This window comes from Salminus brasiliensis, chromosome 4 (assembly GCF_030463535.1).
Source record: "Salminus brasiliensis chromosome 4, fSalBra1.hap2, whole genome shotgun sequence".
NCBI classification, from domain to species: Eukaryota; Metazoa; Chordata; class Actinopteri; order Characiformes; family Bryconidae; genus Salminus; species Salminus brasiliensis.
Genome location: NC_132881.1, coordinates 47,958,805 through 47,978,289, shown reverse-complemented (window position 1 = coordinate 47,978,289; position 19,485 = coordinate 47,958,805). Strand labels below are relative to the sequence as shown.

Below are 19,485 nucleotides of genomic sequence, written 5' to 3'. Positions count from 1 at the left end.
ACACACGGAGCGTGATTCACTCTGCTACTCTCTTTCTAAAACTGTTCAATCTGCAACTCAGCATCAGTTATTTTCTCTAAAGTACACAATCAAAACAACCGCAGGTAAGATCACCTGAGACTCAGCGCTGGAGTCGCTCGTACTGCAGCTGTGGAAAACATCTCATACACCCTTATATGGGGCGGAGTACCTGTCTGTAAACACAGCTGCACTGCGAATACACACCTATTATACACCCTGCACACACATATTAACACCCATAAACCTCTATATAAACACCCTGAGTGGGGTTCCCTGGGTTCCGCAGACTGCAGACTGTTCTAGCTAACATCAGTCCAACACTACTGTAACTACCGGATCACTGTCATATAGTTCCTGCACATGGGGTACCACCGCAGCCACTTGGCAGCACCCTAGGAACCATCTGAGACACCACAGCAATGATCTTGAATACCATAGGAACTGCCTAGCTACTACCTAGCACCGCCCCAGCAACCACTAGCAGCACTACAGCACCCAACGTGCAACTATCTAGTTACCATCTAGCCACTAACTATGAACCCATTAAGCAACTCCATAGTAACCACATAGCAAGACCATAGCCACCACTTAGCAACACAGGTGGATGCTATATGGTTGCTTGGTAGCTGCCAAGTGGTTACTATGGTAAGTGTTTGCTGTGCTGCTTGTAGGTGGTTGGAAGGTGGTTTTGCTATGGATGGTTGCTATGGTGTCACTAAGTGGTTGCTAGTTAGGTGCTTTAGTGTTGGTAGGATGTTGCTATGGGGGTAATAACTGGTGATGCTAAGTGATGGCTATGGTCTTGCTAGAGTGTTGGTATGGGGGTACTAACTGGTGTTGCTATGGGGGTACTAACTGGTGCTGCAACTATCTAGCAATGTAATAGCAACCACCTAGCAAGACCATAGCCACCACTTAGCAACACCAGTTAGTAACCCCATAGCAACGTTCCAGCAACCGTTAAGAAACTCCATAGTCCTTACTAAAACTATCTGACCATATCAGTCCAGTTCTATCAGCACTTCATTGGCTCCCAGTTAAATTCCGTATCGAATACAAAATTCTTCTATTAACATATAAAGCCCTACATGGCCTCGCTCCTGAGTACCTGCAGGATCTTATTGTATATTACGAACCATCAAGACTACTTAGATCTCAGGGTGCTGGCCTCTTACTCGTTCCCAAAATTCAGAAAACCTCAGCAGGGGGAAGAGCCTTTTCTTATAAAGCCCCCCAGCTCTGGAATAACCTTCCAGATAATGTTCGGGACTCAGACACAGTCTCAATCTTTAAATCTAAGCTGAAAACTTATATGTTTAGTTCAGCTTTTGGTAATTAATGTTTCTTAGATAAGGGCTGCAGGTCCAGGGGTTCGCGGACCCAGGGAATTGTAGTACACTGAGATGCTGGAGCTGTCGTCTCGCTGCTTACACGCGATCACTCAGGTTTGTTGACGGTGGAGCAGATAGATGCTGGTGTTCTCAGGGTACGCCCGTGTCCGTGTTACCTTCTGGCTCTCTCCTTTAAATTATGCAGTGATAATCAGACCTGCCGGAGTCGTCAGACATACCCAGATGCTGATTCTCAACATTCTCTGCCCTCCATAAAATTCCTCTTAGAACTAACTTTTCTCTCTTTACCTTCTTCGAGTAAATGGCCACCCAGCCCGACCTGCAGGAAGATTGCCCGCTGAGGTCCCCTCTACCTGCATCTAACCAGCTGCCACCTACCAACCCGCCACCACCCATGGCTCACCCGCCTGCCGCTGCTGCCTGTTTGGTGGCCGTGCTGAAACCTAGATGGACTCGTGGCTGTCTGACACTATTAATATCACCACTATTAACTTTCTGTTGTATCTGCTTTGGTAATTTTTATCATTAATGTATAAATAGTTCTGGCCAGAGGAGGACGGGTCAGGTCCCCCTTGTGAGTCTTGGTTCCTCCCAAGGTTTCTTCCTCCAGCTCTGAGGGAGTTTTTCCTTGCCACTGTCGCCGTTGGCTTGCTCACGGGGGTCTTTGACCCTTCATGTTATTTCTTCTTTCTTCTCGGTCTCTGTCCTTTATTAAGTACTAATTATGTAAAGCTGCTTTGTGACGACAACAGTTGTAAAAAGCTCTACAAATAAATCTGACTTGACTTGAAATCTGACATAGCAACCACCTACCAACACTTAAACACCTAGCTAGCAGCCACTTAGTGATACCATAGCAACCATGCATAGTAAAACCACCTTCAAGCACCATAGCAAACACTTACCATAGTAACCACTTAGCAGCTACCAACCAACCATATAGCATCCACCTGGTATACCATAGCAACCATAGCACTCTGTAAAGCTGTATTATTAAACCTGACTGGACTGGAATGCAGATTCTGATAGGTTCCCCCTCTGAGCTTTATCTCCCAGTGTGTGCTGATGATTCAGTGACGGCTCTGAGGGGTCAAAGTCATCGGTTAGGAATACACACACACACACACACACACACACACACACACACAAGGTCCAGCAGAGATATGGCAAAGTTTGATAAAAGTTAGAGCTCTGGCTGATTTGGATGGAGTTTTCCCGGCGCTGAACACGGCGCAGGATAATGAGGTTTGATGATGAAAGCTGGGCTGGGACTCAGAAAGGAGCATCAGAAGAAAGGAGAAGAAAGCGACCGGGGATGTGTTTTTTATTTTTTTGGGGAGTGGGGCTGATAATGTTTGTCCCCTACAGGGCGCCGTGATGATTAACCGTCCATATATTTCCATAATTTTGCGGACGCTCTTAAAGCCCCCGCTGCGTGAATCTTCACTGGTCTTAATGCTCAGTAATGATGAGAGCGGCCGCGGGACCCCGCAGAGACCACCAAAACACATTCATCAGGACCGCACTGCAAACTACTGCTAATAAAGAGTGAATAAATAACAAATAACAACTCCACGCGCGCACTTAAGTGTGGATCAGAGCGGAGGAGGACGAGGACTGGGGTCGTTATTGGAAAGCCATAAGAAAAAAAGCAAGAAAAGGGGAAAAGGACTAGTATTGACAACAAGATGGAGAGGCTATGAGGACGAGTAAAATAAGGGAATAATTAATAGGAGTAATTCATAAGAGATAGAAATATATAAATAAATAAATATATAAATAAATAAACAAGTCAACTTCAGGTCTTAACTTTAAAAAAGGCCCATATCCTCAAAGCCTGGGATAACAGTCTAACGCAGTAACAGAGGAAACTCTACTGAAGGACCGTTAACCTATATAGACACTGTAGGGCTTTATACCCCCCTACTAGCCCACGTCTGGCATTATTAGGCAGCATGGTGCCAATAGGTCCATCTAGTTGATCTGCTCCAGAGAGTCCTATTCTATTGGCAGTATTCTCTACAAGGCCTAGACCAGCTGTGTCAGCAATGGGTGGAGCTTAAAGTAGATCATTGTGTTCATTAGAAGGGGTATATACATATACTAAGCTGTGTCCCAATTCAGGGGCTGCACCCTTCAGAGGCTGCATTTGCCTACTTGTTGCGTCAGAATGTCCCATTCCGAAGGCCACTTCGTATGCGGCTGAGAAACACCTCCTTCGTCCTTCTTCTCCATGCCAATGAAAGATCCAAATGGGTGGATGCTTCGCCAGCCAACAGGTCCCGAAATTCACTGCATGCCAACTGCAGCCGTCAAGGTTGCTAGGTGACAGGGACAGCGTTTCGTGATGCAATGTAACGATACAGCCAGGGACATCGCTCGGCCTTCACGGTCCACACAGCCTTCTAAGTCTATGCCTTTGGAAGGGTGTTGCCCCTGAATTGGGACACGGCTTATATGTCCACCCCTTCTAATGAATGCAATGATCTACACAGCGGGTCTAGGCCTTGTAGAGAAATGCTATTTACAATAGACCTACACTGTACGTCCAAATGTTTGTGGACACCCCTTCAAATTAATGCATTTAGCTGCTTTAAGTTGCACCCATTCATAGAGTAGATGACCCTTTTGACACCATGCTGCCTAATAATGCCAGGCGTGGGCTAGAGGGGTATAAAACCCCCCAGCATTGAGCTGTGAATTAGTGGAAGAACTGTGTTCTCTGATTATGGGGCTCCATCCAGTACGTCTGGAATGGGATGAGTTGGGGTGGTGATCATTATCAACACTGATCCTGAGCTCACTAACAATGCTCTTGTCTTTGAATGCAATCAAATCCTCACAGCAGTGCTGCTCCAAAACCAACAGAAAGCCTTTCAGACAGTTACTCCAACAAAAGCAGGGTAAAATACCCTTGATTTCAGAAGAAACAATGAATGAACGCACAGGTGTCCAAATACTTTTGTCCGTTTGGTGTATTTAGTCACACTGGAGGCCCTGAGGGTCTCCACTGGCTTATATAACTGTCACAGACATGTCTAGTATCCTATTAGTGGACTGTTTTCCTTGACCAGCCTTCTGCAATGATTAATAAGGCTGGAGCAGCCACAGTATTGGCTATTATAGGTTTAATATAACCCATTAAAATAATGCCCTTTATTAATCCACCCGGTGCTCTTGTCTTCTTCAGCTGGAGTTACATTAATGAGATTTGTGTTTTGATATTTTGCAGAGTTTTGTCTTTGTATTTCAAAACAATCAGGGTTATTATTATTTTTTTATTATATTTGAGCTAAACAGCCTCTCTCATACAGCTCAATACAAACAGAGAGAGAGACTAAGAGAGAGAGAGAGACAGAGAGAGAGAGGGAGAGCACTGCTTCATGTTTGATGCTTGTCTGAAAGTCTCATTCCACTCTTCCATCATTTAAGTTCTGGTTGGACACAAAATGGTTAAATTTGTGGCAAATTGACCAATCAAAATTGTTCTCTGGGTTGAAACAGCCAAACCAGGTCTACCATTGGTTGGGACTTCACTGGCAAATTGGATTTCTGGGACCAAAAAAAAAAAGTCCCTCTGGGCCTTCTGGAGGTTCTGCCCAATGTAGTGTGGTTCCAGTCCAGGCATGGACTCCAGGAGACGACCTGTGCTATCTGGACACCTTCAGACATCAGGCAGCGGATCCTGTAAGTCCTGTAAGTTGAGAGGCGGGACCTCCATGAGAATGAATGAGCCTTGGGAGCCCATGACCTTCTTGCTGAGCACTTTTGGTAGGTGCTGACCACTGACAAGACCTGGCTGATGTTTTGGAGAGGTTCTGACCCAGTCAATGTCTAGAACATCACAGTTTGGCTCGCCCATTTTCCCTGCTTCATCACTTCCATCACCCATTGTTCACTCACTGCCTAATGTGTAGTAGATCCACCCAATGACAGACAGGAGCCTCTGGAACCAGATCCTCAGTGTTCTTCAGTTCTTTAGCTGGTTTTAATGTTACGGCTGATTGGCATAAGAGACTTGGTGAGCTTCGGCAGAAGGTTCAGGTGAACATACGTGCAAGTTCTTGGAAATACTCAAACATGCTTCCCTCCATCAGGCTGGAGCACATGTCTAGACTATTTGGACAAAAATATTGGGACACCTACTCATTGACTGATGCTAAAAAAAGATGCTCTCGCTCTTGGGGCTGAACGCAATCAAATCCTCTTCACAGCAATGTTCCGACAGCTAGTGTTCGGCCTTTTCAGAAGGCCAGCAGGGGCAAACTCCCTGTCAAAACTTAAATTTAATCTCAGAAGAAACCTTGAGACGTTTGCAGGAGAACACTCTACTTATAAGCTGTGGACAAAAGTATTGGGACACCTGCGCTTTCATTGTTTATCCTGCTTTTGTTGGAGTAACTGCTTCTGTTGTCCAGGGAAGAAGGCTTTCAAAGCGCTGCAGTGAGCATTTGATTGCATTCAGCCAACACTAAGAGTGTTGTTGGTAAGGTCGGGATGTTGGATGATGATCACCACCCAACTCATCCCATCCCAAAAGTACTGGATGGAGCTCCACCACCATCATTGCAGATGGGGGAGGCTTTATACCCTTCTAGCCCACGCCTGGCATGGTGGTGCCTACTCTACCAGCAGGCACTAGATAAGCTGTGTGTGTGTGCATTTGCATTTGTACATCTATGTCAGCTGAAAGCATTTATTAGAAGGGGTGTCCACAAACATTTGGACATACGGTGTAACTGCTCGGTCTTTTTGGATATCAATAATGAATAAACAGTTTGAGCTTCAGTCCTGCTACAAATAATATCTTCACTCCTGACTGATAAATAACTAATAAACACAAAAACAATGTTTTATTTAAAGGAATGACGCAGCATCTCTCGCCGCCGCGCTCCGCAGTTTCTCATCCGTGCTCACCCAGAAAACATCTATATTTCAAAATGAAAAATGAAGTAAGTTGTAAGTTAGTTCCTTTTAGGAGCAGAAAAGAAAATGAAAATTCATCAGGTTCCCGTGGCGAGCTCTTATTTCAGCCTTTTTTCCCCCTCTCTGGATTAAAGTGGACACCACTTGCCACTGGAGCTGATGAATGGGCCTTCAGTAAACAGCAACAGCTTCTGCATACATTTAACTGAAGTGTGCTCCAAGGAAGATTACACTGAAGGGAGGGTCTTTGTGCTGAGGGGCCTATTTAGATAGCATATGTGGACCGATCAGCCATAACATTAATACCACCTGTCTGTTGCTGGGTAGGTCATCGTTGTGTCACCAAAACAGCTCTGACCCTTTGAAGTATGGCCTGTGCCATTGGTTGGAACCTCACTGGTGGATCTGATCTCCAGTTGTTGGGACCAGTTTTGTCATGGTTCTACATAGAACCACTGTCTTTGCTAAAGAACCCATGAAGAACCCATTTTTTAGGACATACTCTGAATATTCAACCCATCCATAGCTCTCCATAACTCCAGGCCGAAGCGCAGATCAGCCATAACATTAAAACAACCTGCCTGATTGTGTGTAGGTTCTACTTATGCCATCAAAACAGCTCAGACCATTCGAGGCTTGTCATGGTTCTACATAGAACCACTGTCTTTGCCAAAGACCCTTTGAAGAACCCATTTTTAAAGGTGTACTTTGCCTCTTTTACCCTTTGATAGCTCCGGGCTGAAGCATCAATCAGCCATTACATTAATACCACCTGTCTGATACTGGGTTGGTCACCAGTAGGAACCACTATCTTTGCTAAAGAACACATGAAGAACCCATTTTTTAGGACATACTCTGAATCTTCAACCCATCCATAGCTCTCCATAGCTCCAGGCCGAAGCGCAGATCAGCCATAACAATAAAACTACCTGCTTGATTGTGTGTAGGTTCTACATGCCATCAAAACAGCTCAGACCATTCAAGGCTTGGCCTCTGCCATTGGTTGGGACCTCACTGGTAGATCTGATCTCCAGTTGTTGGGACCAGTTTTGTTCTAGCTCTACATAGAACCACTGTCTTTGCTAAAGAACCTTTGAAGAACCCATTTTTAAGGGTGCACTTTGCCTCTTTTACCCTTCAATAGCTCCAGGCTGAAGCATCAATCAGCCATAACATTAAAACCACCTGCCTGATTGCCTGATTTTAAGCTTGTACATGGACTCTTTTACTCATCCATAGCTCCAGGCTGAAGCGGCAAGGATTAAACCCTCTTGCCTAATACTGTGCAGGTATCTCCCACCACCAAAACAGCTCTGACCCTTTTACTGGTTCGGACTTCACTGGTAGATCTGATGTCCAGTGGTTGGGACCACTTTTGGCCTCCTGAAGGCTCTAGATACATCAATCGCTCTTTACTGAAAGACAAGCTCATATATAGGTGCCACTAAAACCAGATAATCAATGTTGTTTACTTCATCTGGCAGTGGTTTTAATGTTATGGCTGATCGGTGTATAGTAAGTGTATAGGCAGCTGCTTTAGCCTGGAGCTACAGACTGTTTAAGGAATCACAGTACACCCTTAAGAGCAGGATCTTCAAAGGTTCTTTAATTAAGTTACTGGATCTATTTAAAACCATGACGACTCATAGAACCCTTTTTTGTTTAAATAGGCTAAATAAATAGGGTTCTTTGATCTTTAGAATGACTCTATATAGCACCAGCAAGGGTTCCACTATATTTACAAGCCATATATATATATATATATATATATATATATATATGCATGCTTGTATGTGTGTGTGTGTTTGTGTGTATATACTGTACATCTAAGGTTTATCTCATTTCCTTTCTGTCTCTTGTTCCCCTTATCTCCAATTTTCTGTTTCTCCGACGGTTTAAAGATGTTACACAAACGGCCTCAGGGAAGAACACTCTTATGCTATAGCTAAGAATGTGTGTGTGTGTGTGTGTGTGTGTGTATTGAATATCAATAACGCTGTGCTCTCCAGCAGCCTCGCTCTGCAGGCCTGAGGGTTTGGCTGTGTTCAGATGTTTATTCCTCCATTTATATACTGTTGTCTTAGAAAGTAGAAAGTTGCTTTGCAGCCATAAGGCTTACATTTACTGTACAGCCCAACAGCTCACGGCTCAATAACAGGAACTTTTATAGAGGAAATAACACATCTTTTATTGCCTTTACTAAAAACCCCAGAAGGAAGGCTATTTTTTAAGATGTGTATGCAAAAAGGGTTCTATCGAGTACCGGAGAACTACATAAAACGACCAGGCAAAGAACCATTTCAGCCTTCAGATGGTTGTTCGACTTGTCCAGGTTCAATAATCAGCAAAAATAGATTCTATTCACAATGGACTTACACTGTACGTCCAAATGTTTGTGGACACCCCTTCAAATCAATCAATGCATTTAGCTGCTTTAAGCTGCACCCATTGCTGATACAGATGTGCAAATGCACACACACAGCTTGTCTAGACCCTGTAGAGAAGAAGCACAGCCAATAGAATAGGACTCTCTGGAGCAGATCAACTAGATGAACCTAATAATGCCAGGCGTGGGCTAGTAGAGGGGTAAAAAGCCCCCCAGCATTGAGCTGTGGAGCAGTGGAGGAACTGTGATCTCTGGAATGATGGATACAGTACTAATGGAATGGGTTGAGTTGGGGATGATGAGGTGGTAGATACAGTGGATGTCCCAATACTTTTGTCCAGGTAGTGTATGTGGTGTTAAGGTGACCTCATGGCATTTATTAGGATGGGTTGTGAGTCCCAAGGCTTCTTCCCCCCAGCTTTGAGGGGGTCCCGCTGCACTGTGGGCCTTGTTTCGCATACTTGGGGGTTACATGTCTTATTCGATTCCTTTGTTTTTGTCCTTCAAATAAATTTGACTCGACACGAGTAATTCGAGTGTCTGTATGAAGCATGACACCCACGGGCTCGGTTTGAGGGGGTCCGACAAAGCTGAAAGAGGACGTAAACAATGGGAACAGCTCAAACAGTGAACACAGAAGGCTTCAATAAAGCCAGATCAAGCAGAGCGGTGTGAAAGCGTGCCGAAGCCTGATCCTGATTCTGGATCTGTAACAAGACTGTGTGCTTGTGTATAAGTGTGTGTGTGTGGGTTAGGGAGGGAAGGCACTGAGGCGACTCACAGCCATCCTAATCAAACCCTGGCTCGAAGCAGCACACAAAAGCGAGACGGTGGAGCGATGAGTTTGGCGGAGGTTGCCATGGCAACCGGGCGTACGGCCGCAGCTAGGTTTCCATAGCAACCCCACCCCTCAAAAAAAAAAAAAAATTGAATGTCTCGCAGAGATGCAGGCGCTCCGACAGGAAGTCGAGACCGGCTGGACAGAGACAATAACAACCACCTGTTGCTTCTTCACTCAGTGTGTGTGTTAAGTTATGGGACAGCCAGGCACTATATACATATTCACTTGGACAAAAAAGGTTCTACATAGTACCAAAAGCAGCAGAACCTACTGTGGGTGCAGTACGGACCCATATTCTTTTCTTAAAGAACCACATACAACAGTTTTCCCACTATAAGGAGGAACCCTTTAACCAGGCAAAGAACCATTCATGCATTCCAAGGATTAGAACCATTGCCCTTTTTACAGAACCACTGAAAAACCCACTTTTTTTAAAGGTGCAGCACTGCTGCTGTAAGAGCTGGAGAGGACGACAGCTTATTTCCATGCAAAACTTGGTTCTATATGGCACCAAAGAGGGTTCCACTTCTGTTATGAGTCAAAGAACTATTTCAGTTCTTTTTAGCGTGTGCAGAAGTACCACACTCTAGGCTAAAAGGGTTCTATATAGTACTGAGTTCCTTGACTTATAACAGTAGTGGAGCCATTTTTGTCGCTGTGGAGATCGTTAAGAGCACCAAGTTCCTTGGTGTCCACCTAGCGGAGAACCTCACCTGGTCCCTGAACACCAGCTCTACAGCCAAGAAAGCCCAGCAGCGTCTCTACTTCCTCACCCTCTTCTATAGAGGGACCATAGAGAGCATCCTGAGCAGCTGCATCACTGCCTGGTTTGGGACCTGCACAGCCTCTGACCGCAAGACCCTCCAACGCATTATGAGGACAGCTGAGAGGATCATCGGAGTCCCTCTCCCCTCCGTCATGGACATTTACACCACCCGCTGCATCCGCAAAGCAACCAGCATTGTGGATGACTCCACCCACCCTTCACACAGACTGTTCTCCCTCCTGCCATCAGGAAGAAGGTACCACAGCATCCGGCCCAACACGACCAGACTCTGCAACAGCTTCTTCCCACAAGCCATCAGACTCCTCAACTCCACTCAACTTCTGAACTGATGTCTTTTCTGTTACATGCACACACACACACACACACACACACTAACAATCATTTACCCCAGACAGTATGGGAAGCATTTTGCCCAAATAACTTTACTACCTCACTGGACTCAATATGTATTGCACACTCCATGTCCATTCAGAACACACCATAAACACACCAGCCATAATTTGCACACTACCCCTAATTATTTATTATCCTCTGTCTGTACTGTGTTGTGTTGTCTGTCTGCACTTGTACTGTGTTGCACTTGTGTTCTGTATGCACTGTGTCTATGTTGCACCATGGTCCTGGAGGAACGTTGTATCGTTTCACTGTGTACTCTGTATGTAGTTGAAATGACAATAAGAGCCCACTTGACTTGACTTGACTTGACTTGAACAGCTTTCAAAAGGCTTTCCACTAATCCGAAGAACCCTTTCACCAGACGAAACATCCATACTGCTCTTTGAGTGTCTTGGTTCTGTTTAGAACCATTACCTTTACTAAAGAACCTATGCAAAACACGTTCTATTTAATATAGAAACAGGGTTCTTTGCCAAAGAACATTAGTGGAACCTGTTTTGGTGCAACACTGAACTGCTTTTTAAAATTTTCACTAATCTGAAGAACCTTTTAACCAGATAACTAATCATTGGTTCTTGGAGTGTTGATTCTGCAAAGAACTGGTGCTTTTAATGAAGAACCCATATTTTAAACATATGTAAGCTAAAATGATTTTATTTAGTACAGAAAAGGGGTTCTTTGACTCCTATAAATAAAAAATAAGCCTACCAAGGGTTCTCCTGAGTTCTAATGGGTCTGAACAGAACCACTTAATTTACTTAAGAACACTTGAAGAACCCCTTTTTTAAACGTGTGTAAGAAAAAGCCTTGAAATGGACTGTCGCCCTGGGGGGTGTTCCTGCCTCGTGCCTAGTGGACCGACCCAGTGCCTGTCCAGGAAGAGGCAGGTGGGAGGATGAATAGATGGACAGACAGTACTTAAAAGGGGGTTCTTTAAAGAACCATCTACAAGAGGATTCCTTGGTTATGAAGTACCATTCAACCAGGTAAAGAACTATTTATTATTGAGATATTTTTTGAGTTGTTCTGGTTCTGTATAGAACCACTGTCTTTAGTAAAGAACCTTAAAGAACCCACTTTTTTTAAAGATTCTACTTCTACAGAACCCGGTTCACTACTACAGCCCCATTAGAATACCAACACGCAGCACAGCTGTGTGAAAAAAAATACTGAACCTACAGCACAGACAGACTGACGAAACCTAAACACATGAATATGCATGAGCTAATTATCAGCCGGTTCTAAAACTGGAGTCTGCACGCCAAACGCCGGCACCTAGACGTTCTGCGGCTTCGTCCGACTGCATGTCTGCGTCTCAGCCATGTGTTTATCAGGCAGGTGTCAGTCCACTACGGCGGAGAAGGTGTGATGTGTGTGTGTGTGTGAGGTGTGTGTGTGTGTGAGGTGTGGGTACAGCCCATACAGACAGAGGGTTACAGTAGGAGTGGCTGGTGTGTTTATGGTGGGTTCTGAATGGACATGGTCGGATTGTTACTTCTGCCCATGCAACTTATCCCAGATAACATGGATGGAACATATGGATGCCCACCTGGATCCCACCAGGGTCAGTCAGTGATGGGGTCAGGAGAGGTTAAGCATGGGCTCCATCTGGGATACACGCTGCAAACTGGGCCCAAAATTGAGATTATTGTGGGCTGTAATGATGTGGCCCATTTGGGAAGCTCAACTGGGTCCCAGTAACAACACATGTAAATCCAAGCCCACCTGAAGCCCACCTAGCCCAAGTGAGCCCACTGCCTAGAACCACTGCGTTGTAAATGAAATGGTAAAGCTAAGTCTGAGCCAGTGAGGTCAGGTGCTGATGCTAAACGATTAGTTCTGCCACTCCAACCCATCCTAAAGATACAGGATGAAGCTCCATCATCATCATCATCACTCTCCACAGAGAACCCCACAAAGCCCTCTTACCCATCTCCGCATTGACTCATCTATTTCTCAGTGCTCTTCTATAAGATCTCCGTCAGCAATGGGCTCTGTCCGGATACTTTTGGACATGTATGTGTATGTGCTCCCGGAGCTGTAGCACTCTCATGGTGGATTACAGTAGGAGGAGTAGCAGGAGGTGTGGTGGGATCAGCAACGGACGGGATGTTGGTCTTACCAATGCAGTAGCAGAGGATGATGGACAGCAGGACGGACACGGCGACGGCGCTGAGGGCCGTGCACCTCCACGAGCAGTACTTGGACGACTTCTTGAACTTGAAGGCGCTGCGGGAGAGGGTGTTGCGGGGCAGTGGCCGCGTGGGGGGCGAATACACCGCCCCCGTCGCCATGGTGTAGCCCGGAGTCGCCGTGCTAAACAGAGGGGTCGTTCCTGTGCCTGTCTTGAAGAGGAAGTGCCTGACAGAGAGAGAGAGAGAGAGAGAGAGAGAGAGAGAGAGAGAGAGACAGACTGACATTAATTTTTACCGTCTATATAGTTTTAATAAGAGTCTTATTATTTTTGTTTATATATGGCATCATGCCAAGTCTTAAGCCATCTGGGGAAATGATATGTAAAGCTCTTTATCTGAGCAGTAGTGTTTATTTATTCATTACAATGAAGGCAAATAAACAAATAAACAAATAAACAATCCATTGTGGTGTGTGTGTGTGTGTGTGTGTGTGTGTGTGTGTGTGTGTGTGTGTGTGTGTGAGCATGTTAGCTTTCGTGGACGAGCTCTACTGGAGGAAGGCCAGTATTTTCAGTCCTCAACCAATACCTACAAATATACATACACCACAATGAGCCAAAACATTAAGACCCCTCCCAGAGGTGTGGAGGTCTGGGATCTGAACAGGTGGTTCTCGTAGTCGATGTGTTTGATGTTGGCCTGAGAATTACATTATCGATTTATTGTTTCTTGATTGATCGACTGAATCGATTAATTTGATTTTTAGCTGAACCTCTACTTAGAATGTCACCCAGATATCCTGCCTATGTGGGGCCTGTGTGACCAGCTTAACAACTGGGAACCAGCACGGTTTCTCCATGGGTTCCATGTTAGTCCCACATATGGGTGCCCATCAGGGTCAGGGACGGGACCAAGAGGGGTTAAATTTGAACCCCATCTGGTTATACACTGCAAATGGGGCCTAGATGGGACCCATGTGACATTAAGGTGGGTTGCAATGGTTGTAAAAACAACAAATGCACAAACATACTCTGTGAGAACCCACCTGGAACCCACCTCGCCCATATTCCACCCATATGAGCCCCACATATAGATACCACAGATACCACCTTCTGAGGTTCAGCTTGTTTTGGTGACACTAACGGCATATAAAACAGGTGGTCATAATGTTTTGGCTTACCCATGTGTATATAAATACTTTATGTATATACAGTATAATATATTCACCAATCAGCCACAACATTAGCACCACCTGCCTAGTATTGTGTAGTTGCCACCAAAACAGATGACCTCTGAAGCCGTCCTGTGGTATCTGGACACCTTCAGACGTTAGCAGCAGATCCTTTAGGTCTTATAAGTTGTGAGGTGGGCGAGGCCTTCATGAGCATTAGCCTGTAGCTGTAGGTTCACCAGTTGTCCTCCATTGGAGCACTTTTGGTAGGTTCTGACCACTGCAAACCAGGTCAGATGTTGATGTGATGTTGATTTGGCGATGTTCTGACCCAGTCAAGTGTCATCACCTTCCACCCCTTGACAGAAGCCATGGTAGATGCTTTTGGCTGCCAGTTGGAGCGTTTTGTATAATCTAGTTGTAAAAACACATCTGTGAGGTCAAACAGAAGGTCACTCATCATTACGCTGTCATAACTGTCAAGACGCTCCTTTAAACCGATGAGCTTTCCAGCTCTTTTCACCGATTCTGTCAAAACCAGACCCTCGTCACGTTTTACGACAGGTGAACAATTAGCAACCACTCCCAAAGACAAGCAATTCTCCAAAGCAGCATGGCAGTGTGTGTGTGTGTGTGTGTGTGTGTGTGCACGTGAGTGTGTGTGTGTGTTTGCTGGTCTTCTTAAACGTGACAGAACGAGGCATGTAGACACACGACAACGGGACAAATAATGATTCAAGCTGCGATATCAGCCAACACTGAGCGTCCAATCCAATTAATGACCTCGCTGAACAAGCCTCTACCATTCTAATGAACACAGAGAGAGAGAGAGAGAGAGAGAGAGAGAGAGAGAGAGTCACTTAAGCTGTGAACATTGAACAGTTGTTGCCGTCTCTATGCAAAACAGAGCTTATTAATTTAGCCAATCAGAGCGACGATACAGCGGCCTGAGTGTCTTCATGCCTGAGTAATAACGCAGTCCGAAATGTAATCTAGTTACACCGGAATATCAATTAAAGCACGAGTCAAATTAAAGAATTAAGGACTGTTTAATGTTCGTTAAATTGATTTATGGAGAAACGGCGAATTAATTTACGTACGAGTGGATTTTCATAACACCTGTAATCATTCATAACCCTATCTCGGCTCCGCAAGCTTCCACGCAGGAAACAACTGCCAATCAATCGTCTCTATGAAGCGCCGCTGGAGCTGGATTAGTTGTACTACGGGGGGCTGTGTAACGTAACATGTCGGGATTTGACTGGCTGATTGGTTAAGGGACGAAGTATGTGTGTAATTACCCCAAATTCCATCCGATAGCGCAGGCTGACAGGCCGCAGTCCGCAGTCCGCCATAACACATCCTCAGTAAGGACAAATCAACACGCTCCACTATGTGTCCAAAAGTTTGTGGACACCTCTTCTTATGAATGCATTCAGCTTCATTAAGTTGCACCTATTGCTGACACAGATGTGCAAATACACACACACCGACATACACAGCTTGACTAGTCCCTGTATAGAACTACTGCCAATAGAATAGGACTCTCTGGAGCAGATCAACTAGATGAACCTATTGGCACCTATTGCACTGAGCTGTGGGGCAGCGGAAGAGCCGTCAGTGAGCATCTCTACGGTCTCAAACTGTAGGTTGTAGAAAAATTACTGTTGCTCATTTAAAACCTTCAGATTACTTTATTGCAATATTTATATTTGTGTGTGTGGGTGCAGGGGTGGGGGTGGGCAGCTTGAGGACCTCCTCAGGTAAAACTAATCCAGCTTAGACTGAGCTTTAGTGCTTGGTATTCACCAGCCAAGCAAGAGGGGTTAGGGCAAGCGAGGAATTGAGATGTTACAGTGAGGGAGCACATGCAGGGGTTCTCCACGTGGAGCAGATTTTCGGGCAGTTTTTTGGCTCAGTGTTGGACTTGGCATCAGCAGCTGGCACCGTGGGAAGATTGGTGGGCACGTACCCGTCTCCATAGCTGCCCTCGTGGCCCACGGGAGGATACGCATCCATCTCTATCAGACGCTCATGCCCGTTTTGGAGTACTGCTTGCTTTGTTAATTTTCTACATTAGGGAGATGGGAGATACGACAAACAATTAGCAGCAGCAGCAGCAACAGAAGAGGAAGAAGAAGAGAATGAGGAAGAGCAAGGAGGGCCGTCAGAGCTCCTGGCTGGCTTTTGACTAGATAGTCACGCTCGCTCTAATCACGGTTTTGGCAGAACAAGCTGGGGAACAGAAGCGATTCCAGATATCACTCAGCTATGGAAATACGATAGCACGCTCAGAGAGAAATGCACACATGCTTAGGAGGCCACACACACACTCACACACACACAAGCAAGCAAACACACCATCCTTCAAATGTGCTCATCGTGTCCTCATGAATGATATATCTCAACACACTGTTAAAAGTACAGTCAGTAAACCACACAGCAACATCATCAGATCTACACCACGTCATGGTTTTCATGTTCCTTCCCCAGTCGCTCTTTACAATTCATCATGAGTGGACCAGCAGAGAAGCTGCAAAGTGACTTAAATACTATAAACTACATTAACCCCTATGACTAGTATGTAAAGTCACTCTTCATCACACTCCATCACTCTCAAAACTACATTACTGTCAGAATTCGCATCAGTTTCATAGGCCCCAAAATAGAACCCTGTGGGATGCCTATTGTATTGGCAATACTTTTCTCCAGGGACTAGACAAGTTGTGTGTGTGTTTATGTGTGCATTTGCACATCTGTGTCAGCAGTGGGTGCAATTTAAAGTAGCTAAATGCATTCATTAGATGGGGTGTCCACAAACATTCGGACACATAGTGTAGATAGGTGATTGTAAATGATAAAGAGAGGCTGGGAATGATCAAGATCGCAAGAGGCATACGTGGACTAAAAGGTAGAATACACCCTTGATTTGTGTAGGATGTGTGTGTGTGTGTGTGTTGAGGGGTAAGTATGGTTTTAATTACAGCCCGTCTTAAAGTGTAACCTCAGAAGAGACGTAATCCCCGTAATCAAACGCGAGGAGATGATGTGGAGTTCCGTTTTTAATCCCTCCCTCAAGTTTCTCCTTCATTTCCTCCTTCATTCGCTCCTTTTTTCTTCTCTGATTAGATTCCAGGATCAGCTCAGGATGGCAATTCCCAGAACAGGCCACTCCGCGACCTCAGCTGACCTTATAACCCACCAGTGCTGTGACGTTCCTGTGACCTGAGCTCCACTCCAAGTTTTCAGTGCTTATATTTTCAAAGACAGACAGCCAATTACCCCCCAGCCCCTCTCATTAGTACTCTCCACCTATCACATGTAAAGCTCCCGACAGTGGGAGGGTGAGGACTGACACGTGTGCAACCAGCCACCCCATTTCTTTCCAACTGCTGCCGATGCTACATCACTGAACACGCTTGGAGGACATCGTTGGGTGTCCAGCTCACGTGCATCCTATCCCCTCTGATGTCATCTTACAGAAGGTCCATTTAGGACCCCATACGTTAGCCAGTCGATGTAGCTAGCATGCTGATCCACTCCATGGCCTGTATTATTTATCATGCTACTAGTTAGCCAGTCAGGCTGACCCCCTTCAATTGTATTAGTTAGCCTAGCTGACCCCCCCCCCCACCACTTACAGTGAGTTTTGGACCCAATTATAGCGGTTCTCATCACAGTGACTTTACTTCACTTATCGCAGTGGTCAGTACCTACCAAAAGTGCTCCAAGGACAAGCGGTCAACCGGCGAACTGGAAACAGGGACATGGGCGCCCAAGGCTCACTACTGACGCTCAGGGAGGTCCCACCTCACAACTGCTAACGCTAATGCTAATGTCTGAAGGCGTCCAGATACCACAGGACACCTTCAGAGGTTTTGTGGACTGCAGGCCTTGATGGATCAGAGCTGTTTTGGTGGGTACACAAGGGGGGAAGGGCTACACAATATTAGGCAGGTGGTTTTAATGTTGTGGCTGATCAGTGTAAATGCCACCCGTTATGAATGTGGGTATGTCCCTGTCTAGGAGTTATGACAGCGCTTTTTATGCCCTTTACTCGGGCTATGCAGATCTGTATCAGGGGCTGGATGACAGCGCTGAGCGGCCTACAAGAGGAATCATACTTTAACTGATCCTCCAATAATGGCGTGACGCTTTTAAGAGCCATTTTACTCACCTGATCGAAATGACAATGATTAACGCTAATTAAATCTCAGCCGCTCACTGTGTAGCACCATTAATAGACTTTTTCTACCTACATGGTTCAAAAGGTCTGTTCAGCCACTGAAATGATTAGGTTTTATCACACCTTTAATGGAGCTGAGACTATAGGGGAGAAGTGCCTGGCACTGGAGAACAGCGGCAAACCAGCTTCTAAAACCTTTAAAGGAAATCGGTGCATTTTAAACTTTTATTTGTACAGGTATTACTACACCACACAATGCTCACACAGCACACTGAAACCACTAACAGGTGAAGTGAAATGAATAATAATGTTCAGCAATAATGTTTTATTAAATTCAAATAATAAAAAATCACCTCTTCCACATTCAAACTCTGATGTGGTCTGGATTTTTACAAATGAAGGAACCCCGGGTTCAATACCCATTGAAGAGTTTTCCTAGAAAGTCCAAGCCAAGAACTATGTGGGGACCTTTATTTTTAAGACTGTGAGACATGAGGCCCAGATTTGTTCATAATGCTCAGATTTAACTGAAGTAAATATCAGATGATACTGGAATTCTTTGCTCCTTAAAAAACAAATAGGACACTAAAACACAGCCTTAATAATTACTGATCAGATAATGCGCTAAATCTTTGTTACTGGTTTTTAATATAATATAATATAATATAATATAATATGATGAGCAGTTAAACATGTCTTTTTGGATTTACTGTGCTTTACTGTAAAACATGAATTCATTTTATTTAACAGTAATTCAAAAATTAAGTAAACAGGTTTTTGTTCAGTTCACTCACCAGTAGATCAATAAATGAATGGATCAATAAAGTTCCTAGTTTAAATTAATCTAATTAAAATCAAGTTAAAATAACAAATTCATTTGATAATTTGCCTTAATATTTAACTATATATGATGAATGACTAAATAACAGATTCATTATATATTAATATAGTCCAATCAACATTCATGAATTATTATTAATATTTTGCATTACATTCATAGGAGTTACAGTGTCATTCTGCTTAGAGGTTTTATTTTTCAAAATAAAGGTTCTAATATACTTTAAATATCTCCCGTGAAACTTCCAATATTTGAACAGTCCAATAATAATAATAATAATAATAATAACAACCCCCAAAAATAAATAAATAAATTAATTAATTAATATAGATAACTGTACAAAACATTTTTTTCAATTCTATCAATCAAATGTACATTACTATACTTCTATTCAGGTACTGTAAATATGCATCAAAACAAAATAATAATACAAAATGAAATAATAA

At 44.4% G+C, this 19,485-nt stretch overlaps 1 protein-coding gene across 1 annotated transcript in view; it reads right to left on the bottom strand.

Annotated features, from left to right (window-relative positions):
- tenm3 (teneurin transmembrane protein 3) overlaps nucleotides 1–19,485 on the bottom strand; it is an 890,613-nt gene that overhangs the window by 152,586 nt on the left and 718,542 nt on the right. The window contains 2 exon segments of the mRNA XM_072677215.1: nucleotides 12,832–13,070; nucleotides 15,988–16,086. Coding sequence (XP_072533316.1) covers nucleotides 12,832–13,070; nucleotides 15,988–16,086 — 338 coding nt within the window.